This window comes from Narcine bancroftii, chromosome 2 (genome assembly GCF_036971445.1).
Source record: "Narcine bancroftii isolate sNarBan1 chromosome 2, sNarBan1.hap1, whole genome shotgun sequence".
Lineage (NCBI taxonomy): Eukaryota > Metazoa > Chordata > Chondrichthyes > Torpediniformes > Narcinidae > Narcine > Narcine bancroftii.
The window spans coordinates 76,619,589-76,646,881 of NC_091470.1; the positions used below are offsets into that span (position 1 = coordinate 76,619,589).

At 43.4% G+C, this 27,293-nt stretch overlaps 1 protein-coding gene across 1 annotated transcript in view; it reads right to left on the bottom strand.

Annotated features, from left to right (window-relative positions):
* Positions 1-7,374: 7,374 nt before the first annotated feature.
* ltk (leukocyte receptor tyrosine kinase) overlaps positions 7,375-27,293 on the bottom strand; it is a 96,436-nt gene continuing 76,517 nt past the window's right edge. Inside the window, exons 13-21 of the mRNA XM_069915493.1 lie at positions 23,684-23,774; positions 21,992-22,056; positions 20,804-20,933; positions 19,796-19,893; positions 19,226-19,318; positions 17,286-17,387; positions 15,500-15,634; positions 10,047-10,137; positions 7,375-8,157 (exon numbers count right to left, since the gene is read on the bottom strand). Coding sequence (XP_069771594.1) covers positions 7,375-8,157; positions 10,047-10,137; positions 15,500-15,634; positions 17,286-17,387; positions 19,226-19,318; positions 19,796-19,893; positions 20,804-20,933; positions 21,992-22,056; positions 23,684-23,774 — 1,588 coding nt within the window. The remainder of the gene's footprint in view (positions 8,158-10,046; positions 10,138-15,499; positions 15,635-17,285; positions 17,388-19,225; positions 19,319-19,795; positions 19,894-20,803; positions 20,934-21,991; positions 22,057-23,683; positions 23,775-27,293) is intronic.

A 27,293-nucleotide genomic window follows, 5' to 3' on the forward strand; every position in this document is an offset into this window, starting at 1 on the left:
TTTTCTGTGCTGCAATGTTCTATGGTTTTAAAAGATGAGTTCACAGGAGCAGGTCAGGAAGCAAAGGAGCAGGTAACAGCTTACTGTTTATAGAGCACCTTCCATACTCAAAGTGGGGCCGGGGTGGGGTGGTGAATCTCTGGAATTCTCATTCCTGAAGGATGTGGAGGCTGGATATTGGAAGGGGTGGGAGATATTTAAAAAGTAAATCGATATGTTGTTGAAAGATCAGGGAAATGAGGGTTAAGAGAAACTGTTCCAGAAAAGGAGATGAAGCATATGGAAATGTTTAGAACTATGGGAGCTGGTACATTGAGAATTGAGGCATCGGGGAGCTGGAATAGAGAATTGAGGTGTCGGCAAGTTAGGGGATTTGGTGTATTGAGAATTGAGTTGTAGGTGGAGTTGAAATGATGGGAAGTTGAGGTACAGTACATGAGGAAGTTGAGGTTCAGGGGTGTTGAGGTATATGGGGAAATTTGTATATTGCAGAATATATTGGGACATTTCTTGTCACCCAAGATTCTCTTACCTTGTTGTTCTTATTCTTCACCCTAACTGGAATGGACTCCGAAAGCTGGTCCTTAAACAACTCCCACAAGTCAATTGTAGACTTGCAGATCACATTTATTCCCAATGAATTCCACTTGCCAATAATGTCATAATTTGCCTTGCTCCAATATAGTACTTTCCGATGAGGTGCAGGCTAATCCTTATTCATTAATAACTTGAAACTTGAGGCATTGTGATCATAATTCCCAAAATGCACTCCCACTAAATCTCCGATCACCTGGTCAGGCTCATTTACAAGGTCTAGTCTGGCCTCTTCCATGATTTTATAATTTAAAAAAAAATAGAGGTACAGTATGGTAAAAGGCCCTTCTGGCCCAGGATCCCATGCCGCCAAAATATACCAATTAACTTACAATCCCTGTATGTTTTTGGAGAATGGATGGAAAGCAGAAGTGCCTGGAGGAAACCCACTATCCACATGCTGCTTCAAGAAAGACTCCTGGATTCACTCAACAATTCTGCCCCTTTAAAGCCACTGACACTAAGGACATCCCAGTCAATACTGGAGAGATTGTGACAAACCTGCTTGTTTTTACTTTTCCGTAATCTGTTTACTTATCTGTTCCTCATAAGAAGCCATTGCTTGAGTGATTGCACTTTTCTCATTTTTGATCTCAAACCACACTGCCTTAGTGGATAAGCCCTCCATTATACCCTCTCTGAGTGCAACAGTGTCACTCTCTCTGATCAACGATGCATCCTCTCCACCTCTTAACTTCCCTCTCTCTCCTATGTAAAACTTTGAAACCCAGTAACATTGAAATGACAGTCCTATCCCTCTTGCAGCCGATCTCTGTAATGGCCACATCATAATTCCAAGTCTTGATCTTGGCTCAAAGTTCATTTGCTTTACCCATAATGTTCCTTACATTAAAACAAACTCACTGTATTAATTCACCTGTCTCTTCCTTTCAGATTTACCTGCCATAATATCTACCATCCACTAACTTCCTCTCCTGCTGCTCCAGTTCCCACTCCCTCTGCCATTCACAACAGTCCAGAGTAGAACTTCCCCGAGAAGGTATTGGTTCTTCTCCAGTTTAGATGTAACCTGACCGTCTTGTAAAAGTGCCCTGGAAGAGAGCTCAATGACCTGAAGCTCTCTCTCCTGCAACAGCCTTAGCCATATATTGAACTGCACCGTCTTCCTATTTCTTGCCTCACTAGCTTATGTAGTAATCCTGAGATCACAACCATGAAACACATTGCCTTTAACTTGCCCCCTGAACTCAATCTGAAGGACCACATCTCCCTTCCTACCTTTGCTATTAATATGGACCACAACCTCTAGCTGCTCTCCTTCCCATCTCAGAATGTTCTCTACCCGCTCACAGACACCCTTGACCCTGACAGCAGGGTGGCAACACATAATTCTGGAGTCTTGCTTGCAGCCGCATATTGCCTGTCTGTGTCCCTAATAATGGAATCTCCTCCTAGTATCACTCCATTCTTCCCTGCTGATGATCCGAACCAGTTGCGGTGCCACTGACCTGGCGGCTACTGCCTTCTGACAGGTCATGCCCGAGAGTACCCAAAGCAGTTTCTTTGTAACTGAGTGGAATGGCCACAGGGGAATTCTGCACTGTCTGCCTTCTTCCTTTACTTTTCCTAGTGGTTACCCACCTACCCGTGCAAGGACTTTACATGTGGCTGTAACTGCAATCTATGATTCTCTCAGCTTCACGAATGACCCTGAGTTTGTCCATCTCCAGCTCCAATTGCTGGACAAGTTCAGTAAGGGTCCACAACTGGATGCCCTTCCCACTAGGATAGTCACCAGGGGCGCTGCAAGTCTCCCTGATTTTGCACATCATGCAGGAGGAGCATTCCTGACGGACATCCTGATTACACTGTCTGACAAGTAAAACAAAAGACCTAACCTGCCCCTTAATGAACCTCTGCTCAGTCTTGAGCCAAAGATCCAGCAATTACCCTCAGTCACTGCCCTTCGACCTCAGACAGAGCTACTCCAACATTGCTACTCCTTATTCAGTGCCCTGAAGGAGGCAAGTGTGCCAAACATATTCTTCACCATCTTGTCTACCTGCATTGTACATGCAAGTTTCTTCGTTTGACAAAACTCCCCAGGGCCCCCCATTCACTGTGTCAGTCTTTCCCTCATTTAATCCACCAAAGTGCAACAGCTTACACTTGCCCGAATTAAATTTCACTTGGCTCATTTTCCCAGCTCATTTGTGATGATTTATAACTTTCTTCAGTGACCATATGCCATCAATTTTAGTGTCAGCCGCAAACTTACTAATCATGCTTAATGACTTTGTCTTCTAAGTTGTTGATATAGATGACTAAGGGCAGAAGGCAAAGGCCACAGCATTGATCCATGAGGCACACCAATGGCCACATGCCTATGACGATAACAACCCTCCATTACACCCGCTGGCTCCTACAGTCAAAGCCAATTTGTGTCCAATTGGCCACCACGCCCTGGATCCCATTCGATCTCACCTTTCAGACCAGCTTACAAAGCCAAAACTCTTGTTAAAGTCCAAACAGACAAATTCGAATTATACTTGGCCATCCAAGTTCCAATTTCTCAGAATCTCCTCCAGTCACTCAACCTTGGCTTGCATCAAGTTCACTGACTTTTACTTCCCTGGCTTATCCTTGCATGCTAATTCAATGCCTGGGTACTATGCTGCCATGAGCTTTGTTCCTTGGATGCTGGAACTGATGGCAAGCTCAGTGTTCACCATTCTTTCCTGGCCAACCGTGCAACATCGATGGTCTTGAACTCCAGCAGTCCATGTGGTAAAGATGCTCCCGCTCTGGTGTCAGGTGGAAGAATCAGGATCCTGATCAAGCGATAATGAAAGAATAGAATCTAATATCAAAATTAGAATGATTGTGTGAGGTGGAAGGGTAAAGAGAATCCCAGTGTGCCTATGTACCTTCCTCCTTTCTATCAAGACTGTGAAAATAATACTTTATTGGTATAGTTGCACTATTAAATTCTGTAAATATCGAAACTCCCCTCAAGTCTTTATACTATGAACTCAAATCAGAATAGTCCGGGTAAGTAAATAGATTGTACTCTCCAGTGTTATGTTCTCTCTGTTCCAATTATCTTTTGATGTACCATGTTACTCCTGTGTTAACCCTCACACTTCAAGAGTGTCTTAAACTTTGAACTGATGTAGGAATGCTGAATTTTGCTTATTGTTTATCTGGGCTTGTGATGCTGAGGTCAATTGGATAAGTACCCGCTACTATTCTGACTCACTCCAGTGGGGTAAGTTGAGCAGATCTGCCACCCTATAGTCCCAACCTGTGCTATAAAATCAGTTGTCAAGAAGCTTTCAAAGGAATTTGTGGTTTCTTGCTATTAAGCTTTAATAAAATTTCTACTTGTAAATTAAAACAATGCAGTTTTTGAAACATTCTGTCTAGAGATTATCAAGAAGAAATACATACCTCAAATAAACCAGCTTGTGTTAATACTGTACAGCGATTGTGACTTCTTTTTGCAAAATAAGCACTTGGACAGTAGCATAGACTACTGTATTCATAATAACATGGAAACATAACATGGAAAATACATTGTGTGGGTGAGGCCATTCACACGCTACAATACATTTATTTTGACCAATCAGAATCCAGCTCTGGCTGCACATCATGCTTGCATTCTGGGCCCCCATCTCGCATTTCAGACTAACCAGTAACCCAGATTCCAGACAACTTGGCTTGGCTGGACAATCAGATGGCAAATTATTGATGTTTTACAGTATTTTAGGCCAATTTTGCAAATATTTTCATGATAGTGGAGTGGGGATTAGCACCCTATGCAGCATGTTAAGCATGCCAAAGGAGGGTGAACACCAATTTGTTTGGCATTGTTTTATGCTACAAGAATAACTTAATCCAACTACAACTTTTAACACTAAGCATGTTGGTTATCTAGTAAACTCTATCAGTGACAAGATTCTTATAAATTGTAACCATAACTATTATTTTAAAAGCACTTCACAGTGTTTCAACTACCTCACACATGTCAAACTCAGGCCCGCGAGCCAAATTTGGCCCGTGATATAATTATATTTGGCCCGCAAGATCATATCAAATATGTATTAGAGCTGGCCCGCGCCAGTATAGCGCATGCACAGCTAATATTACAAATCCCAGAATGCTTTGCAAAGGCATTGGTGCCGGCTCGTCAGCCCGCTAGTCGCCCCCACCTCCTCTGTTTATTTTCACTAGCATCTGTGACCTGTCGCCTAACTCACATGTAATAAACCCCTTATGAAAAATGGCCAAACGAAAGACAGAAAACAGGACCTTTCAAGACAGGTGGGAGGCAGAATATATGTTCATCATTTAAAAAGACAAACCTGTTTGTCATTGAAGCACGTTGTTATTTTTTTGACTTGTTGGCTTGTGAAAAAAAAATACATTTAAAAGGAGCTTAAAGGCTATAGAGAAATATTATTTATTGAATATTTTATTTCTCATTTGTTAATGCTTCTTCTGGAAAGAGTTTAACCAAAACTATTATTAAACATTTATTTTAATAAGAAAAAGTTTAACATTACATATGTTGAAAGAAGAGAAAACATGCAGATGTTGTTGAAAATTTTCAATAAATATTTAGTTTGGCCCACGACTTAGTCCAAGTTTTTAATTTTGGCCCTCTGTGAATTTGAGTTTGACACCCCTGAACTACCTAATACAGCTTTTAGAGATTCTATTATTAGCATCCAAGATACATATGAGCAACACAGTTTTTATTGAATTCTCAGCAGTGATTTCCCCTCCTACCTACCCTCTTCAGTCTAATCTAAAAGCCATTCAAGGCCCAAGGAACAAATGTGATAGAAAACATGGTGTTAACTCACCAGAGCTGTTCCAAATTCAGAACTATGAGCAAACATTATCGAGCAATTAAAATAAAACTTGCTCAATGCTTTCATCTTTGTTTTAATTGGTTACAAAAGGGCTGGAAATGGAAAAGGATGGCTGCTTGATGCAGGTTGCAATTTTGGGTACAACTCACTTTGCCCATTGTCGGTCAGCCACGGAACATTTCCTTCACCCCTGGTAGAAGCCAAAGCTTCTGGAAAGAATCTGCCATCTTTGCTTCCAACTCAGAAGAAGACAACAGAAGGATCTCAGGAATGGCAATTAAAGGGTCTGCAGTGTCACCATAATGTCCTGCAATCTTCATCGCTACAGTTCACAAGCTTAGCTGAATGCATTTCTGAACTTAATCTACCACAAAAGATACACAAGTCGGCCAATCCATCCTCCTCTTTAATTAGCTGAAACATATTCTATTTTACATATTCACCAATTCTCCTTTTATTATTTTTCCACTTACCCAGAGGTAACTTACATTGTCCATGAACCTACTTGTACAACTTGGGGATGTGACGATCTGATTCAAACACTTCCATTGCCCATGAGCCTACTTGCACAACTTGGGGATGTGACGATCCGATTCAAACACTTCCATTGCCCATGAGCCTACTTGCACAACTTGGGGATGTGACGATCCGATTCAAACACTTCCATTGCCCATGAGCCTACTTGCACAACTTGGGGATGTGACGATCCAATTCAAACACTTTGGGTAGGAATTCTTTATTCTGTAAGAAGCCTCAATCAGAGCCATCATGCTTTAATCTCCTGTTCTAACATTGGCATCTCTGGAAGAGATTAATCTTTCCTCTTTAAGCAATTTCTTTAGTTAGCTTTAGTTACCAGGAGCATGTCTCATACAAGGCATTGATCATGTCCTCCAATTACTCTCGACCAAACTGGCACATTGTGTCAGCTAAAACTGACCAACCTAAAACAATGTCCTTCTCCTCAACATAGACCTCTGGTGGGAGGTGCTCCTGTCCCGATGTTGGCTCAGCTTTCACTGGCACGTGGCAAAAGAAGATGAAGCTAACAAACTAAGTTAGTGCCCCCAATGCTGAGTCAAATAGTTCCCAGATGTTAACTTCTCAGAAAGGGAGTCTTCAACCAAAAATTAGAAAATAGTCAAAGTTCTCGACCTTGAGAGAACAAGAAGCAAATTACATTTCTTTCAGAGAAGGTATAATGTTTGTTTCCATTCCTGATTCAATTCGCTTAAACCATCTTTTCGTTTCACTTCTGTTCTTAAATGACTGATGATTATATGAGCGTTTACCATGGTGCTCTAACTGCATTTAATGCAAGCTTCAGATTCATGCGCCTCACAAAGACCTTAAGGACACTATTTTAAAATTGGTCTTTGCCATTGGGAATGATTTGGATTATATGATTGCTGATTGGGATGTTGATCTGAAATTGCAGTCTGGATGAGTAAGTGATTAGGTTTCTCCCAAAAATGTGGGTTTTAGGAATTCAATCATCAGTTCTTGCCCCCAATCTTGGGAGATGGCTAGAGATTTCTGTCATTTTAAATTTCATCCCCAGCATGGATTTGAATTATGCGAGATGGATTCTTTGAAGGGAACTTGCAGAGGGGGGGAGGGGGGGTGGGTTGGGGAGGGGATGGGGTTGGTTAGTGGGGTGGGGATCAGGGTGGTGGTGAGTTGGGGGGACTCAGGGTTGCCAGGCAAGAATGATTTCAAAGTCCATAATGTTCTCAGTAGCCAAAATAAAAATCAATATGGTGATAATTATCTGACTGGGATCAAATGGCCTTTCAATCTACCTTGAGCTCAATCAAATTTAGGGACCTGAGTGAGTGGCTATTGTACAATTTGGATGCAGTGACCAATATAAAGGGTATCTTTTACTTCTGTGTTCTGACAGAACTTGGTCAGTGAATGCGATGTTGTACATGAGTAGCTTTTACACCGGGGTGATGCTGAGGTCTTCAGACAGCGAGAGACCAGAGTCGCGATCCCTTATCACCTTCACTGGATTGTGGGGGCATTGCATTTCCTTATCCAAAGGGAGAATTTTCTGTCTGGGATCACCCTCATTCATCACATCCACTGACAGCTGCTCCCCATCCACGTCGCTGGCCACACCGTCGTAAGCGTAGTTGATGTTCCCACATGGGAAGCTTTGAAGTTTGGCCAGTGACAGCCCTCCTATTTCCAATGGTGGGTAGTGACTTACAGGGGAAGGGGTCTCCCTGGAGCTCGGAGGGGAACTGCCGTTGCAATCCAGTCCTGAATCCTCATGCTCAAATGTGGCTGAACACTTCTCCTCACCCTCTACCTCTGTGGCAGATGTGCTGAAGCTCTCAGAGATCCAGGAGCCGTAAGTAGGGTTCCACAATGTTTTGGAGTGCTTTCGCAACCTCTGCCCCAGTTGAGGCTCAGCCTGGGGACAGCCATCAGCCTCAGGATCTTGACGAAGCCAACGTTTGCCGAACGGGTCCGCTTGAAAACTGGCCTCCACGTCACCCACCAACCTGTCTCTCTTCAATAACTCCCGAGGGCGATGAAGCTTTGGCCTAGAGTGCAGAAATTCGGGCATCAGAATGGGAATTTGGGGTGCAAGGCTTGGGCTGACCTTCAGGGCTGTCAAACCATTGGAGCTGTTAGGTTGATTCACTGTAATTCCATCTTCTTCAGTGCAGGGACCATGTTCAATAGGGAGGAGTGTGTTCACAATGTCCGGATCCTAAATCCAACACACAATGCAACAGAACTCAATACATCTTTTAAACTCCATTCTCCCCTCCTCTGAAAATCCTATACCCCCACCTTCCAGAAGAAACATTAAATGCAGTTCCCAAAGCAATGTAAAATACAGTATCGCACAGGCGCTATTTTATAGCAGAGAAGGGTGGAAGGAAACCAGAGTGCCCAGAGTAAACTCGCATAGACACAGGGGAATGTACAAACTCCTTACAGACAGTGCTGGTCGCTGATGCTGTAGCAGCATTCTACTAACCGCTACGCTCAAGATGCCTTATTGTGGGATAGTTGCTGGGTAGGTTTGCACAAAACCAGCCAAGAGTGAATGGGTTATCTCAGCATTATCAGTATTATCTCAGTGGAGCATTGGTGGAAATACGATGACATTATTGTTAAGCCGATGAATTCATATATCACTAACATACTAAATGGATTTTGAATCTTCTCAAACCATACACCAATGATTGGATATAATACCATTACTGGTGCATGGTGGTTCCATTAATGACTTTACTTCATTAGAGAGAAGAGAATGTTGTTGGAAGAGACCGATCAAGTTAGTACCACTGACTCATTCTGTATTAACCACCAAACTATTCTTTTTCTTATGGGATGCTCAGGCTACCAATAAATGTTAATCCAACTCAGCAAGCAAACTGCAGCAGATGCTGGACATCTAAAATAAAACAGAACGATGGAACTACTCAACAGGCTGGCAATATCTGTGGAGAGAGAAAAATCACAGTCTACATTCAGATCAATGGCCTTTCACACACAGCCACTCACCCAATGGAAGGTCATTGAGTTGAACCCCTTTTGATCCTCAGAGATGCTTCCTGACTCAAGAGGATTTCCTGCTTACCTTTCTATCCAAGACTCTTATTCAGGCCTGAAAGGTCAGCCAAGTTCTGTTTCTATGCCCTGCAGGTTTTAAGAATTTCTTGTATGAACAGAAACCATTATTCAGTAAGGTGCCTAGGCTGTGGTTACCTGAACCAGTATCCACCTAGTCACAGCTCCTATTCTAGCAAGGATTCAGACTCTGATCCTTTTGCTAATTCCTTTTCCACTTTGAATTTGCTGTCTTTGGAACAAATGTGTTTTTTTAAAAATTGTTCTCAAAGAATATTACATCCCAGACTTATCAACCAGGCCAAGGAATAAGACACTAATGTCCAGATCCCCAACAAATTTAACAATTCCTTTCTCTGAGCAAAGCCTAGTCCTGACAAGTTCATTCTTCATCTATAAATAACAACAATTACAGCGCGGAAACAGGCCATCTCGACCCTTCTAGTCCATACCGAACCAAGTACTCTCCTCTAGTCCCACCTATCTGCACCCTGCCCATAACCCTCCATTCCCCACCCATCCATATACCTATCTAATTTTTCCGTAAATGACAAAATGGACCGTTACCACTAATTCTCCCGGAAGCTCCCCCCTCATGTGAAGAAGTTCCCCCCTCATGTTACTTCTAAACATTTTCCCCTTAACTCTTAATTCATGACCTCTTATTTCAATCTCTCCAACCATCAAGGGAAAAAGCCTATCCACAACAACTCTCTCTATACCCTTCATAATCTTGATCAACAATCCACTTTAATCACCCGTTTCCACCAAGGCCAGCTCAAGGCTGGCTTTTCTTGGTTAGATGGTTGCAGTCTGGATCAGTCTGTAGAAGAAGGCCCTGTGATACATTTTTGCAAAAGGGAAGTTCGATGACTATTTGAGAAAGAGTGGAAGAGCTTTATCAGTCTGCTTCCTGTGGTAATGGAGGAGCTACTGCAGTCATTTTGGACACAGATGCTTCTTCCCCTACAGCCAAAGTTTCTTTGAAAGTCTCCATTAAATACATCCACAGCTCCTTACCTGGGTGCAGTAGTTAATTCTTTCCAAAATGGTGGAAAAATCAGGGCGGTGTTCAGGTTTATGTTGCCAGCACTGGGTCATGATACGATATCTAAAGGAAGGTCACTAAATTAGTTCATCCAATCTCCACTTGCTTTTCACCAAAAATCGCGTGCAAAGAAGACCTGCAATTTTTAACAGTACCTTTCACGACGTCACAGTAACTGGGAGTGGTTAACACCAATGAAATACTTTTGAAGTGGATTTTACATTGAGTAGAGGAGTAAGGACTTTTTACTGTAATTATATTGACCCTTGGGAGATCACATCTGGAGAACGTGTACAGTTTAGTCTCCTGAGGGAGAGAAATAAGTACACGCTGCAGAGGGTGCACAACGACGATTTCATCAAGCAGTTCCAAGGATGGTGGGTTTGGCACACTAGGAGAAGTCAAGTAGGTTCTGGAGACACACAAGAGCCCGCAGATGCTGGAATACACAGCAAAAAACATTCTGCTGGAGGTACACAGGATCGAGCAGCTCCAGTGGTGTAAAAAGAACAGTCAATGTTTTTGGGCCAGAATCCTTGAGAAAAATGAGATGTGACCACATTGAAATTTAGAAAATTCTTACAGACCTCGATAGGCTGGGTGGAGGAAGGGGGTCCCCTTTAGCTGAGGAATCTACAACTGGGGTATCACAGTGATGGGAAAATCTAGCACTACCTGTGTGTTCTCCCCATGCCTACATGAGTATACTCCACTTTCCTCTCACCACCCAAAACATACCAGGTCGTAGGTTCATTCGGGTGTAATTGGGAGTCATGGGTTGAAATGACTGGAATCAACTTAGTCTACTGTGAATAAAACTTTTTAAAATGACATCTTAAAAAGTTAGAGAAAGACTGGGATGATGAGAAAATCCAAGAGGGAACCTCTGGAATTCTCAATCCTGAAGAGCTGTGGAGTATCATTCATTGAGCTCACTCAAAATGTCACTGGATAGATCCAAAAATATTATGTGGGGGCAGTCTGTGAAAATGGTGTTGAGGCAGAAGATCAGCTATGATCTTGATGTGTGGTGGAGCAGGCTTGAATGCCCATTTAGGATATAATGTAGAAAATACAACGGACAAATCTTACACAGCTGCTTTCCACACACACCAATGCGGTAATACCGTTTCAGTGATAAATCTCTTGGTGCCTGCCACATTGACCACCGCCAGTGGGCTGATAACGCCTCAAACCGTGCATCTTGGCGCCTCACAGTTTGGCGGGCAGCAACCTCCTTTGAAGAAGACCGCAGAGCCCACCTCACTGACAAAAGGCAAAGGAGGAAAAACCCAACACCCAACCCCAACCAACCAATTTTCCCTTGCAACCGCTGCAATCGTGTCTGCCTGTCCCGCATCGGACTTGTCAGCCACAAACGAGCCTGCAGCTGACGTGGACTTTTTACCCCCTCCATAAATCTTCGTCCGCGAAGCCAAGCCAAAGATAATACTGGAAAGGTAAATCTTGGCCAAATCACTTCAGTCAGCTTCTCTGCTAATTTTTGTTTCGTGACCTTCTACCATTTAGTTCTCCTGAAGACAAAGATTGCACTTTAGTTAACCTTCATCCAAAAGCTAACACACCCAACAATCCAGCAGTCCCTTGGTCCTGTAATGTCTGTTTTTGTTAAGAGTACTGTCAATAAAATCTGTGGACTCAGAGGAAATGGAGTGGCCAATGAAACATTCTAATACTGTGTCGGTTTTGTTTTCTGTCCTCGTCTCCAGACTCTTGACATTTCCATTTCCTCAGCTCAAGTGACCATTTTTCACCCATAAATGTCTGTGTTATCCTTGAGAGGAAGCATCATTCAGCTTCTGCAGTATCCCACAGAGGTCACTAGGCAAATTCAAAAGCTGAAATTCCTCATTTTTTTAAATCAGCGAAGATTGCAGTGGGACCTTTAACATTTACTTAAGGGAGAGAAGAAGGTCATTTGGCTCACTGGGTCTATGCTGGCTCACAGAGCAATCCTATTCCCCCACTAATTTTCCCTGTAATGTATTCTCTCAGATTCCCATTAACTCCCCCCATATTCTACCATTCATATACACTAGGAGAAATTTACAAATTAACCCAGAAAGCCCATATGCCATTGAAATGTTGGAGGAACCTGGAACATACAAAGTAATACTACAGTCACATAGAGAACATACAAACTCCACAGAGAAGAACCATGGGTAACAAAGACGGTGACAATGACAGGCCTCAATGACTACCTCTCTGTAGCACTGATCCCCACCATTATGAAATGTGTCGAGCGTTGGGTGATGGAACGCATCAAAGCACACCCCCCATCGACCCATTTCAATTCCATTCCACTGACAATGTTATAGCCCTGTTCCTTCACTCTGTCCTGACCCATCAATAGGTGAGGCTGCTGTTCACTGACTTCAGCTCAGCATTTAATACAATCATTCCCCAGAGGTTGGTGGAAAGCTGTCTTTACTGAGACTCAACACCCATCTCTGTACCTGGATTTTTGACTTCCTAATGGACACAGTCTGCCCGAGTCGGTGGCAGAAGGTCGAGCACCATCCTGCTGAGCACTGGCACACCTCAGGGCTAAGTACTCAGTTCACTCCAGTTCACGCGACTGACCCATGACTGCATAGCCAGATCCATCTCCACCAGAGACATCAAGTTTGCAGATGACGCAACAGTCATTGGCCTCGTCAACAACAACGAGTCGCTGGAAAATCTCGTGATACGGTCCGAGAGTAATAACCTGAGTCGCAACGTGGACAAGATGAGGGAGATGATCACGGACTTCAGGAGGATCAGGATCACTTCCACTGCACAATAATAACTCAGTAATAGAGAGCATCAAGTTCCTTGGAGTCCACTTAACTAGTGACCCATCATGGACACACATCTCACTTGTCAGGATGGCACCATAGCAACTCCATTTCCTGAGAAGACTGAAGTGGGCAAGGCTACCGGCCACCATCATGTCACCCTTCTGCTGAAGAGCATCCGGGCTGGCTGCATCACAGTGTGGTGTGGTTCTGCTGTGAAATGGATCGGAAGTCATCCTCAGGACCATAAGGGTGGCATAAGGCAGTCTCCCTCCCTCCCATCGACAAGAACTACCAGGCTCGTAGTCTGAAGAGGACCCATACACAGCATCTTTCAGCTACTCCCATCAGGAAAAAGATACAGGAGTATCAAACCCAGCACCACCAGGCTGAGAAACAATTACTTCTCACTGACGGTGATAATGCTGAACCATCAAAAAAAAGAGAAAATGCTGAACGACCAAAGGAACTGCTCACACTAACCATCCGAGACTCTCATATTTACAAAACAATGTTTATTTATTTGCATGGACACTTGCTCTGTATATGTATTGTTTGTCTGTGTGTGTGTTATGCCTGCTTGGGCGTCTGCATCTTTTGCACTGAGGACCAGAGTACTGTTTCATCGGGTTGTACTTGTGCAATTGGATGATAATAAACTTGACATAACGCAGTTAGCTTAAACTGAATGGCCTCTGACCCATGTGTGCCCCTGTCCTGCCCTATATTCATCCTGTTGTAATCAGCTCATCTTCCATTTTAAACTGTTGCATATCTTCTTGGAGAAAGCTGGCAGTGAGTTGGAGGTGCTGGGCCAAGAAATATCATTGGGCATCAGTAAAAAGCATCAGGAAACACTAGATATGGGTCCACAGTTCGGCAGCAGAGTGCGAAGGGTTCAAGTTCCAGTTGTATTGGGAAAGGAGAGTTGCACACAGGCAGGGTAAGGTAAGTGATTGCATTTTGCCCAGGGTTCCCAGGCAACTTACAAAGGGAATTTGTGATCATGTTGCATGATCCATGATTGTCGGAAGAGTCTGTGGGTCCCCTGGAGGGGTTGGCATCATGGAGTACAGGGATGGGTGGCATCAGCTTTCTTTTCTGGGGTCTGTCTGGTTTAGTGATGTTCGGGATACTGTGACTGACACTGATGCAGTAGCTTGGAATCAACCCTTCTGCACTCCCTTCGGTCATTTTCTTACCCTCCTCAGCCTACTCAGCAGCTCATCGATGCCTTTAAATTCCTATCTTCCAACGTGCAGGGAAAACTGATGAAGCACAAGAGCTATGGAAGCTGGAATCTTGAGTGAATAAAGAAAACCTGGAGGGATTCGCCAGGTCAGTCAGCATCTGAGGATAGAAATAGATGCTGAGTGACCTGTTGAGTTCCCCAGACCTTTCTTGGGTCACACAGGGAAAGCCTTGCTGAGGAGCATCTGTTGCAAGTCGTATCTCTGGCTTGATGATCATGGGCTCAACTGACAAGGAATGCAGTCCACACTGAATTAGGTCGCACAGGCTTGTGGGCCAAAAGGGCCTGTTACCCTCCTGCATTTCTACATTCAATGAAGTTTAGCAGGTAGCATAATAATCAACAAATAAACAACAGCATAGGGATAATGTTGCAAGAAGTCAAATTGTGCAGGGAACAGAGAAAAGTACATGGGCATTATCTTCTGCCAGTAAGTGATCCATTTAAGAATTTATCCATATCTAGTATTTTTCTTTTGTATGACTTGGGCATTGCAGCCCATCGAGTATATGTCAACTCACACAGGGACTCCATTCACTTACTATAATTCCTATTCTCCCCACAATCCCATAAACTCCCCCCAAATGCTACCACCTATGGTCGGTTTATAGACGCCAAGCCACAAACAACACAACATTTATGGTCCATTTTGCCCCTATGAGCTCTGTCAGTGTTTCAGGAACATAGGTTTACATATTTGAGGATTACTAACTCTCCGTTTACTGGTGTTTACTGATCATTGACGGAGTTCCTGGTTTACAAACCGCTTTCATTTGCTGACAGGATGAGAAGGACTTTAGTACACGTTGGTGATCAGAAAAATCTGAGTGTGTGAATGACATTATGAAAATTCTTTACATGATAATATTGATTCATAATCATCATTGATTTGGTATTAAATATCATTCAGCAATATTCCTCATCTCATTTCATCCATGTTTTTAAAATAATGTAGACATACAGTACGGTAACAGGTCATTTCGGCCCACGAGTCCATGCCGCTCAATTTACACCCAATTAACCTACACCCCGGTACGTTTTTGTACAATGAGAGAAAACCAGAGACCCTGGAGAAAACACACGCAGACACAGGGAAAACATACAAACTCCTTATAGACAATGTGGGGCATGAACCCTGGCCCAGTCCCAATCGCTGGCGCTGTAAAGGCGTTGTGCTAACCGCTACTCGAACTGTGCCACCATTTCTTTTGCATTGATCCTGGATTAAATGACATTACCTTTTTGATTCTGGTTTCATACACATCAATTGTCTTTCAAGGACAGTTTCTGATGACTGATTGGAAATGTTGCTGTATTTAATGTTGGACATCATCCAAATCTGCCATCGCTCGGCTTCATTTGGATTACTTACACTGGTCCAGGACAGTTCTTAGGGGGATCCATTCTTCCTCCATTTGTCACAAACTCTAAAACTTCCTGATTGCTCTTGCATGGATACGGCATGTATCCAAGTGACAAAATCTCCCATAGCAACACTCCGAATGACCTTAAGGGACATTTACAAGCAAAAAAGAATTTGCATTGATATAACATAACTCAATGTGTTTCACAACCAATTCATTGCCAATAAGAAATAAATGCTGGAAATACTCAGCAAGTTGGACAGGATTTGTGAGAAAGGGGCAGATTTAAGATCACAAGTCAAAGTTAACACTGTCTATTTTTTTCGAGCCAGACCTTTCAGGTGAGTGGGTTGTCATTTTGTAAAAGAATCAAATTCTCGGAAGGAATTCAGATCAAGGATGTGGGGGGTGGGGAGAATAGATGAGCTGGGGGAGTGGGGCTTACTGGAGGTCAGGGAGAAAGATGGTTTGGTAGATCGGATGGGGATAATGTGAGAGTTCGATGATACTAGAGATGTTTTGAAAAAGGTTGAGGCTGCACTGATGAAAAACTGGGCACTTAGAATTAAAAATGGAATGAATTCAAAAGAAGGTCGGCAGCCTCATTGTAAGTGTTACCTCATTCCTGGAAGTTGATTGGCTTCTTCACTCACATCTCACCTCCTTGAAAATCAAAGAACTGATCTGTTCTTGCACATTCGTTGAGTTTTGGCCTCCAACATAACCCCAAACAAACCTACATTTTTGGAGGTTAGATTTGGCATTCAACATGTGACAGTGCTAATGTGTGATATGCCCATTTTAACATAACACCTAGCATTCTGTGGACAAAAGAATTACCCCGTTCAACTCTATTAAACCTCTCCCCCACACCTTAAATGCGTGTCCTCTTGACCCGTGGTTCTCAACCTTTTTCTTTCCACTCACACACCACTTTAAGTAATCTCTAAGCCATCGGTGCTCTGTGATTAGTCAGGGGTTGCTTAAGGAGGTATTTGAGTGGAGAGACCTAATTGTTACTGAAATATTTTGCTGGAGAAAAATTGTCATTGGCCCATTTCCCTTAGAGTTATGAAACTGTCCACGTAATGAGTCAATGAGGTACTATTAAAACAATGGTTCTCAACCTTTTTCTTTCCACCCACAGACCACCTTAAACAATCCCTTACTAATCACAGAGCACTGGTGACATGGAAATACTTAAAGTGGTCTGTGAATGGAAAGAAAAAGGTTGAGAACCACAGTTCTCTGACATTTTTTTTACGTCAGAAAAAGATTCTGAATGTCTACCCAATCAATACCTCTCATATCGTTATAAGCTCCTATCAGGCCACCCTTCAGCCTCCAGTACTCCAGAGAAAACAACCCATTGGTCCAACCTCTCTTAGAGCCTGTAGTATCTAATGCAGCTAGTATCCTGATAATGACTGTATGCATCTAGTTATTGGTTGCCTGTCCATTACTTGTGCTTAGAAATGTAACTGCATCTAATAAAGTTATAGGATGAAGCAGAATGAGCAATAAACATTCCTACTGACATACTAGAGAGACAATGTTAAGTTGTTGCGGACAATATTTTGCAGTGAGAGAGGTAAACCTTCAGTGTTCGTTGAGCTACTATTGGTTTTCTTTTTATTTTGGGAGGTGCAAGAACTTGAGTGTGTCCGACCAACTTGAAGGCATCTTTAACCTTTCAGGAGTGAGAATTTCTGCAAAGAACCCACTCTATTTCTGCCTCAGCTGGTTAGATGCTGAGCAACCTGCCATGAGCGTTACCAGAGTCTGCTGCATTACCAGGTGTCCGTCTTTGAAGTGAAGATTCCTTCAAGGAAAGCTTCAGGTGGCATCCACTTGACTGGCAACATGGCACGTCCACCTTTCCTGTAGTAACTCGCCCTAGAGAGAGAAAAATATTGAGTTCAAGATCATGTAAGAAGACTTACATCTGGATATTAGGCTGAGCTTTGTGAGTTAACTGCTTTTTACAACAATCACTGCTCTACCTCCTAGGGAAAGCAGTCAACATGTTAAAGATTCATCCCACTTTGGTCACACTCTCTTTTCCCACCTCCTGTTGGACAGAAGATGCAGACTCTCCAGGACATTGCCTGATTGGAAAGATGTTAAGCTGTGGATATTTTCCCAGCAGGCTGAAGGGTAACCTGGCAGAAGTATTCACGGCTATGAGAAGAGCCAGTATTCACTCCATCAATGACATCCACATGAGGTGGTGTCTTAAGAAAGCAGCCTCTATCCACAAGGACCCCCACCATCCAGGCCATGCCCTCTTCACTCAGCTACCACTGGGAAAAAGGTACAGGAGCCCGAAGATGAGCTCTCAGTGGCACAAGAACAGCTTCTTCACTGCTGCCATCAGATTCCTGAATAATCAATAAACCACAGACACTGCCTCACTTTGACTTTTTCTTGCACTTATTTATTTATTTTGTAAGGTGATTTATATAAATGGCGAGGCCAAATTTGGAATATTCTGTGCAGTTTTTGTCACCTACCTACAGGAAACATCAATAAGAGAGAAAGAGTCCAGAGATTTACAGGTTAGGACTTTATTTCGTGGAGCATAAAAGAATGAGGGGAGATTTGATCGAGGCATTTAAAAGAGCTGCCCTAGTTTTCTCCCTCCAAACCAGCCTTGGAACCGGGACAGCAGCATGTGAAAATGTTCCTGTGTTTTTGGTGATTAAAGCCTTTAATCACTCACTTCAAGTCTGCTTGTGGTTATTGATCGCACCACATGTAGATAGGCTTTTTCCACTGAGGGAAGGTGAGATACAAACCAGAGAGCATGGGTTAAGAGTTAAAATGGAAAAGTTTAAGGGGAACGTGAGGGGGAATGTCTTCACGCAGAGAGTGGTGGGAGTGTGGAATGAGATGCCAGCTGAGGAGGTGAATGTGGGCTCAATTTGCTGCTTCGTTATAACTTGCTGAGCTTTTAGATAAGATTGAATGTATAGAGGGAAGGCCAGTCAGTGCTTTGTAATATATGTACTTAAAGTATGTCTAAAGTAATAAAGGTTTCAGCAGTTGAACGAAGAAGGGAATCAGGCAATAATACTGAGCTGGAGATAGACTGCCTTAGCTACAGCATGGATTTGTGACCATCAGGGTTACACTCCTCTGACTGTTGCCTGGGACATAGGATCGAATCAGTAGCTAGAGAATGGAGTATGCGGGAAAAGGAATGAATGGTGCTCCTGAGGAAATTTCTGCTCATGCAGAATATTGGACGAGATTGACAAGTTGAAGAGAGCAGAGTGGCGGGGCACAAAGCCAACTACATCCGAGTCTGAGTTTCAGATAGTACTACCAGTGACAATCCGAAAAGGCCATGGATGAATGCTCCAGCCAGATCACAGACAATGGTTCCTATGTGGGAAGCAAAGCCATTACATAAAATTATTTGACTACAACTGGATAGATATTAGCATAAACCAGTAAATATGTTCCCAGGCCAAAAGAAAGTGTAGAAGGAGAATGATTTGATCAACCATGTCAAAGTCTAACACTGTCACATTGTGAGTGATTGTCAGTTGGGTTTGTACATAAAAAGGGAAATGACACAATGATGTGGTGCCCAATCATAGGGTGCCAGTAGTTACACTGTAATATCAAGGTATGACTATATTAACATTATAGGGTGGGCTGGGCTCGCAGTCATCTAACTCAGAACTAATTCAGTTCGTGTCACACACAAGAGAAAGTCAATGATGTACCTGTAAATGTCTCGAGCCATCCCAAAGTCTCCAATTTTAGCAGCTCGCATGGGTCCGATGCAGGTTAATAAACAATTCCTTGCTGCAATGTCCCTGAAAGGAACCAGTTGCAAAACAAGAGCTAGTTAAATCTGACACCAACATTTGTGTGTAATCACTGCAATATCAATAACTAAAGGACAGATAAAGATCACAGACATAACAAACATAATGAGGAAAATGTGGATTAATGGCAGAAGTACAACAATAATTACAGACTCAACAACCATAAATATTAAAAGTTAGACATCATTGCCAAAGGACCAAGAAGGAATCACTCCAGCATAAGCAATGAACACAGCGGTCACAATGATGTGAATCGTTACATCCACAGCACAAACAATGATCTTCTTTTAAGTTGTTTCTCTCTTCCAGGCTGGTCTTTTGGGATTTGAGGTGGCAATATTGAAATTGTGAACTGTTCACAGATGTGCAAGTGGTGACTGTTGGGATGGGCGTTGCATTCCTTCCACCGCTTATGTCGAGCAGTCCAGTGCAAGGAACTGACTTCAAGCTGACTTCATTACCAACCTGTGAATGAAATGGTTGTCTTCCAGATATTTGCAACCACAGGCTATATCCTTAGCCATGCTCAGAAGATCCAGCATTGTCAATGTGGATGTGTGTGCCTGAAATGCAAACATGAATGGCACTGGTGTGAGATGGTTCACAGTTTGGGTTGGCTGAGGATTAAAAAAAACTTTTAAATATTTCCCAGCATGTCAACCATGAACTGTTTAGGAATTTAGACAAATTTATTTGTAGCAACAACTAGGAATCGATTAACTGTACAACGATTTGAGGAAATAATGATGCATTAGTTACATAGATACTTGATTCATTTCTAAAGAAATAGAAAATGAAAATCAGGGAAGGATGTTTATGTTCAGAACACATTCACAAAAGGATAGAAGGCATTGGAGAAGGTGCAAATAAAATTGACAAGGAATAGTTCGAAAGACGAGAACATCTGAACAGGCTGGGTCCATTGAAAGGAAAAGATACAGAGACCTGCCCCATGACTTCACAGTGACGAAAGGGGGTTGACTGAATAGAAATACAGATGTTTACTTTTGTGGAGGAGGTCAAAACCAGATTAATGGAAGTGTTATGTAACAGCAACTGCAACGTGTACACTGCTTGTGAAGAACAAACTGCTATTTAGTGTGTTAATTGTGTGGATTGGTTTTGAAACTGATTTTTGTTCAGTGATTGTAAAGCATCACTGAATAGTGTGTAGAGTTGAAGGTCATCTTCCTGTTTCTGTATTCCTTTGGTGATCCAATGCATCATTGCTAACGAAATCCTTGTCAAAGCTTGATCTTAATACATTGGCTTACTATTATAGAGAAAGTAATTTACCTTGATTGATGATGTCACATGAGGCATTGGGGGTAGGGGAGAAATGGTTTTTATGTATTAACTGGCCACATTTGTGTTTGTCTGTCTGCTGCTCTTGCCTGGATGAAATCTGTCACCTTTTCAGCCTTGAGTAGGAACCACATATGAAACATTATGAACATTAGTTTTTGTGCTTACTGCTTTAGGCCTGTTTTCTCTCAGAAACGTCTTCATGTCTCCCCCGGACATGAGTTCCAGTAGGATAAATCGAGGCAGGGCTTGGAGACTCACACCAATACACTGGACAATGTTCTGATGGTTAAACTTGCTATTAAGGAGCATAAGGAAATAACATAAAAATACAAAAGGCATTAAAATATAAAAGGAATATGAGAAGAGATAAAGTGTCTCAGGAACTAGCTATAAGGTACTGTTAATGAAGGGGAAGAATTAAAGATTCAATGGAATTTATAACTATTATTTCTGTATAAAATGCTGATAGATAGCTTATGAATACATCCATATAAGTCCTTTCTTGCCATTGATATGCAATAAAAAGATTGAAATTTACAGTTATTAGCAAAAGAAATTGGCATGGTTGACGTAGCAGTTAGCGCAATGCCTTTGCAGCGCCAGCGATCAGGTTCAGACTGGGGTTCGAGTCCCGCGCTGTTGGTAAGGAATTGGTACATTCTCCTCATGTCCAGATGGGTTTTCTCCGAAGTCTCCAGTTTCCTCCCACCGCTCAAAACGTATCGAGAGTGTCGGTTAATGGAGTGCAAATTTGGCGCACGGACTTGTAGGCCGAAATGGCCTGTCATTGTGCTGTATGCCTAAATTTTTTTAAAAATTAATTTTACAAATTTAACCAGATGGAAGACGAGAACCACAACAGGCAGTGATGTTTGGGTCTACTTTGCTTTTTAAAGATGTTGGAGCCTGATTCTCAAAAAGGGAACTTGGTATCAGTCTAAAAAAAGGAAACAAATTGAGAGAACAGGAAGATGAGAGACTTTCTGTCAAGGCAGAAAGTGTTGGGGAGAAAATTGAGTAAACAGTCCAGTCTGAGTTATGGAACAAACTAAATTTGGGAGGGAAGTTAATAGTCTGTGAGGAATGGCATTCCCGATATGATATTCTTAAATAGAGGGTGCGTTTAGTGAAGCTTCACTCACAATCCCCAGTCTGACTGGATGAAAGAGACCAGGCTGAACAAGAGGGAAGCAGGGCTGAATGTTTACCCTCCTCTTTATACTTACCCTTTCATCCAATTTACCTTTTACTTATTAATGATAGTCACCGACTAAAATGTGAAATGTGCTACTTCTGACCTGGCTTAAACATCCAAGGGATCAGTATGTACCCAAGAAAGTTTGTCACTGTTACCTGATAATTAAAGCCTCCATTAAGAAATCCATTTCATCTTGTTCGGAGCAGATTTCCGGAAGAGTCTGTGATTGGTGTAGGAATATATCACCATTTAAATATTGTGAGTACAAGAACTTAATGACAGCACATGCCCCATTTGCATCCCTTTCTTAGATTTGTTGATTTCTTTAGTTTGCAAAAACCTACTATGATCAACCTTGAATACAATGAAGCATCTATATTCACTGCATGGAATAATTTCAAAGGGGTCAGTAAATATCTAAATCCTAAATTTGTTCGTTGAGATTAGTACACACCAATACTAGACCCGTTCACTTGCATCTGTCCCACGTCTTGGCCATTCAAGTGCTTGATAAGATGCTTCTTAAATGTTGCAAGAGGACCAACTTCCACTACCTCCTCAGTCAACACTTCCCCGATTCCACCACCCTCTTTGTGAAAAAAATCCCCCTCATCTTCCCTCTGAACCTCCATCTCATCTTAAGCCTATGCCTTCTGGTGTTAGATGCCCCAACCAGACAAGGAAATAAAATATATACTGGCTACCTATCAGCCTCATAATGATTTATATTTATTTCTACTCTTTAGTTGAAGAAAACATCCTTCCAGCACCCACCCTGATCAGCGCACATAGAATCTGTAACAAACAGATCATCTCATTTAAAAAAATGTTAAAGTATATACTTTCATTCTCCTCATTCTCTCCTCAAAGGACAGGCCTCTCATTCTTAGAATTAATCTTATAAATCTTCTTTGTGGTGTATCCAAAAAAAGTATAACCCTAAATAAGAACGCAAACCCAATAGCCAGCAATACCACACGTCGTCTCACCAAGGCAACATTCTCCCCTTGCCACATGGATCACTTACCTTGCTGAGCTTGATGTTTGTGCACAAAACAACATACAAATTCCTTTGATTATTAAAATTTATGAAAAAAAATCTCTCCTTCTTGCTGTGGGAGGAGGTAGGGGGACAGGTACATGGATAGGAAAAGTGTGAAGGGTTACAGGTCTAATGGGGGCAAATGGGATTCGTGTCAATCAGAGACGAGGGGTGGCGAGAGGGTTCCAATCTATGTACATTTATTTGATTTTATGTTATGGGCTGTAAATAGCTAACTTAATAGTCCTTGTAATGTTCAGTTAGATCAGTGGTTCTCAACCTTTCTCTTTCCACTCACATACCACTTTAAGTATTCCCTATGCCATCAGTGTCCTGTGATTAGTAAGGGATTGCTTAAGGTAGTATGTGGGTAGAAAGAAAAAGTTTGAAAACCACCGTTTTAATCGTACCTCATTGACTCATTATGAGCACAGTTTCATAATTCCAAAGGAAATGGGCCAGTGACAATTTTTCTCAAACAAAATATTTAAGTAACAATTGAGTCTAGAGCAGTGATTCTCAACCTTCCCTTCCCACTCAGATTCCACCTTAAGCAATCCCTTACTGATCACGGAGTACCGATGGCATAGGGAATACTTAAAGTGGTTTGTGAGAAGAAAAAGTTTGAGAACCACTGGGTTGGATCCTACTAATCCAAAAATGAATTTCTTACTAATTTTCATTAACCAACCCCCAATCCATTCAAAAGTATTACCCATAATCTGATTAATCCCAATCCTGTTTTTAAAACCCGATTGCCCATCCTTCAATCAAAAAATAGAAATTGGAAAGGCCCATCACTAACCTTAATCGCCACTTGTAAAGGGACAGATTCACCACCAATTCCAACCACGTGGCCCTCATAAACTTCACCAAAAGCACCATGACCAAGAGCCCTAAGATACAGAATGTGAACAAATGCTGGCTGTTGTAAAATGGACCATGTTATCAAGTTGCATTTCACCTTTATTGTTCAACACTTCTCAGAATGGATAACAAAACGTTGATGACCATGGATGCTGACCATGGTCTTTCAGCGGCTCATTGTTTGCTGAGTATTTTGGGAGGTGATCGATCAATTCTGGTCTTGCAGAGTCCATCAAAGGATTCTCAGGGCTCAGTCATCCTCTACAACTGAAATGATGTCCAAGTGACTTGAAAGGTGGTCACATAAGATGAGTTGTTAACAGATGTAGTAAGTGCTTTTGAGAAGAGTTTATACTAATTGCAGCAAGAAATGTATTGCCTATCATAAAACCAACTTTAATTTCTGCCTTTGCAATTTTTAATTTATTTGTGCATTCAATTTCCCTTAACATGAATTTAAATTTTGTACAAAATATTTGGGGCATCCAACTGAACTTTTGCTGAAGGCACCTGGCATTGTTCTCCTGTGAAATGAAAAGGGTTTAAGTTCATGAAGGTTTCTGATGGTGGGAGAAGGGAGAAACTGTTTCTGCTCTTAGGTTGATAGGACAGTTAAGAAGGCCTATGGGATGCTGGGCTTCATTAATAGGGGGATTGAGTTCAGGACTAGAGAGGGCAAATTGCAACTCTACAAATCTACACTTATGATCAGTTCTGGTCACCTCATTAAAGCAAGGATGTGGAAGCTACAGAGAGGGTGCAGAGGAGATTTACTAGGATGCTGCCTGGATTGGGAAACAAGTCTTATGAAGCAAGGTTAGCAGAGCTGGTGCTTTGGAGGGTAGAAGGATGAGAAGAGACTTGATAGAGGTCTACATGATTATGAGAGGCAAAGATAAGGTGGACAGCCAGCACTTGTTTCCCAAGGCAAGATCACCAAACATGAGAGGACATGGGTACTAAATGAAGGGAGGAAAGTTTAAGGGAGACATCAGGGGCAAGTTTTTTTTTTACACACAGAGAGTTGTAGGTACATGGAATGCCTTGCCAGGGATGCTGGGGAAGCTGAAACACTGGGGCATGTAAGAGACTCATAGACAGACACATAGATGGAAAGAAAATAGAGGGTTATGGGGTAGGGAGGGTTTAGATTTTTTTTAGAATATATGGGTAGGCAACACATTGAGGGCTGAAGGGCCTGTACTGTGCTGTATTGTTTAATGTTCTATGTATATGAATGGGAAGGCTATGGTCTGGGTGCAGGTCATTGGGTCAAAGCAGAATAATAGTTCAGCACAGTCTAGATGGGCTGAAGGGCCTGTTTCTATGCAGTAGTGTTCTATAGTTCTTTTGTTTTATGGATCTGGTAATGAGTAGTCAAAGGCTGAATGTAAGTTGCACTGGTTTGGGGTTTGGGGAAAGGGAGTTGCACTGGTTTGGGGGTCATGGGGGAAGGGAGTTGCCATGGTTTGAGGACTGGGGAAGGGAGTGGAAGTGGTATGAGGTTAATGTAAAGGTGAGTTGAACTGGTTTGGGAGTTGGGGAAGGGGGTTGCAGTGGTTTTGGGAGTTGGGGAAGAGGGTTGCACTGGAATTAGGATTAATGAGAAGGTGAGATGCACTGGTTTGGGAGATGGGGAAGGGGGTTTCAGTGGTTTGGGAGTTGGGGAAGGGAGTTGTGCTGGTTTGGGAGTTGGGAAAGGGGGGTTGCAGTGGTTTTGGGAGTTGGGGAAAGGGGCTTCACAGGTTTGAGAGTTAGGGAAGGGGGTTTCAGTGGTTTGGGAGTTGGGGAAGGGAGTTGCGCTGGTTTGGGAGTTGGGAAAGGGGGGTTGCAGTGGTTTTGGGAGTTGGGGAATGGGGCTGCACTGGTTTGGGGATTGGGGAAGGGGCTGCAATAGTTTGGGAGTTGGGGAAGGGAACTGCACTGGTTTGGGAGTTGGGGAAGGGGGCTGCAATGGTTTGGGAGTTGGGGAAGGGGGCTGCAATGGTTTTGGAGTTTGGGAAGGGGGCTGCATTGATTTGGGAGTTGGGGAAGGGGGCTGCACTGGTTTGGGATTGGGGAAGGGGTTGCACTAGTTTGGGAGTTGGGGAAAAGGCTGCACTGGTTTGGGAGTTAGGGAAGGGGCTGCACTGGTTTGGGGGTTGGGGAAGGGGGCTGCACTGGATTGGGAGTTGGGGAAGGGGGCTGCACTGGTTTGGGTGTTGGGGAAGGGGGTTGCACACGTATGGGGGTTAATGTGAAGGTCAGTTGCACTGGTTTGGGAGATGGGGAAGGGGGTTGCAGTGGTTTGGGGAGTTAGTACGAAGTGGGCTGCACTGGTTTGGGAGCTGGGGAAGGGAACTGCACTGGTTTGGGAGATGGGGAATGGAGCTGCACTGGTTTGGGTGTTGGGGAAGGGGGCTGCACTGTTTTGGGAGTTGGAGAAGGGGGCTGCACTGGTGTGGGAGTTGGGGAAGGGGGCTTCACTGGTTTGGGAGTTGGGTAGGGAGCTACTCTGGCCTGGGAGTTGGGGAAGGGGCTACACTAGTTTGGGAGTTGGGGAAAGGGGCTGCACTGGTTTGGGAGTTAGGGAAGGGGGTTGCACTGGTATGGGGGTTAATGTGAAGGTGAGTGGCACTGGTTTGGGGGGTGGGGCAGGGGGTTGCAGTGGTTTGGGGAATGGGGAAGGGGCTCCACTGGTTTGAGGGTTGGGGAAGGGGGCTGCACTGGTTTGGGAGTAGGGGAAGGGGCTGCACTGGTTTGGGAGTTGGGGAAAGGGGCTGCACTGGTTTCGGAGTTGGGGAAGGGGGCAGCAAAGGATTGGGAGTTGGGGAAGGGAGTTGCATTGGTTTGGGAGTTGGGGAAGGGAGTTGAACTGGTTTGGGTGTTGGGAAGGGAGTTGCACTGGTTTGGGAGTTGGGGAAGGGAGTTGCACTGGTTTGAGGGTTAAGGTGAAGGTGATTTTCACTGGTTTGAAGGTTAGTGTGAAGGTGAGTTGCATTCGTTTGGTGGTTAGTGTGAAGATGAATTGCACTGTTTTGAGGGTTGGGGAAGGGGGTTGCACTGGTTTGGGAGTTGGGGAAGGGGGTTGCACAGGTATGGGGGTTAATGTGAAGGTGAGTGGCACTGGTTTGGGGCGTGGGGCAGGGAGTTGTAGTGGTTTGGGGAATGGGGAAGGGGCTCCACTGGTTTGAGGGTTGGGGAAGGAGGTTGCACTGGTTGGGAGTTGGGGGAGGGAGCTGTACTGTTTTGGCAGTTGGGGAAGGGGGTTGCACAGGTTTGGAGGATAGTGTGAAGGGGGCTGCACTGGTTTAGGAGTTGGGGAAGGAGGTTGCAGTGGTTTTGGGAGTTGGGGAAGGGGGTTGAACTGGTATGGGGGTGAATGAGAAGGTGAGTTGCACTGGTTTGGGAGATGGGGAAGGGGTTTCAGTGGTTTGGGAGTTGGGGAAGGGGGTTGCACTGGTTTGGGAGTTGGAGAAGGGGCTGCACTGGTTTGGGAGTTGGGGAATGGGGCTGCACTGGTTTGGGAGTTGGGGAAGGGGCTGCATTGGATTGGGAGTTGGGGAAGG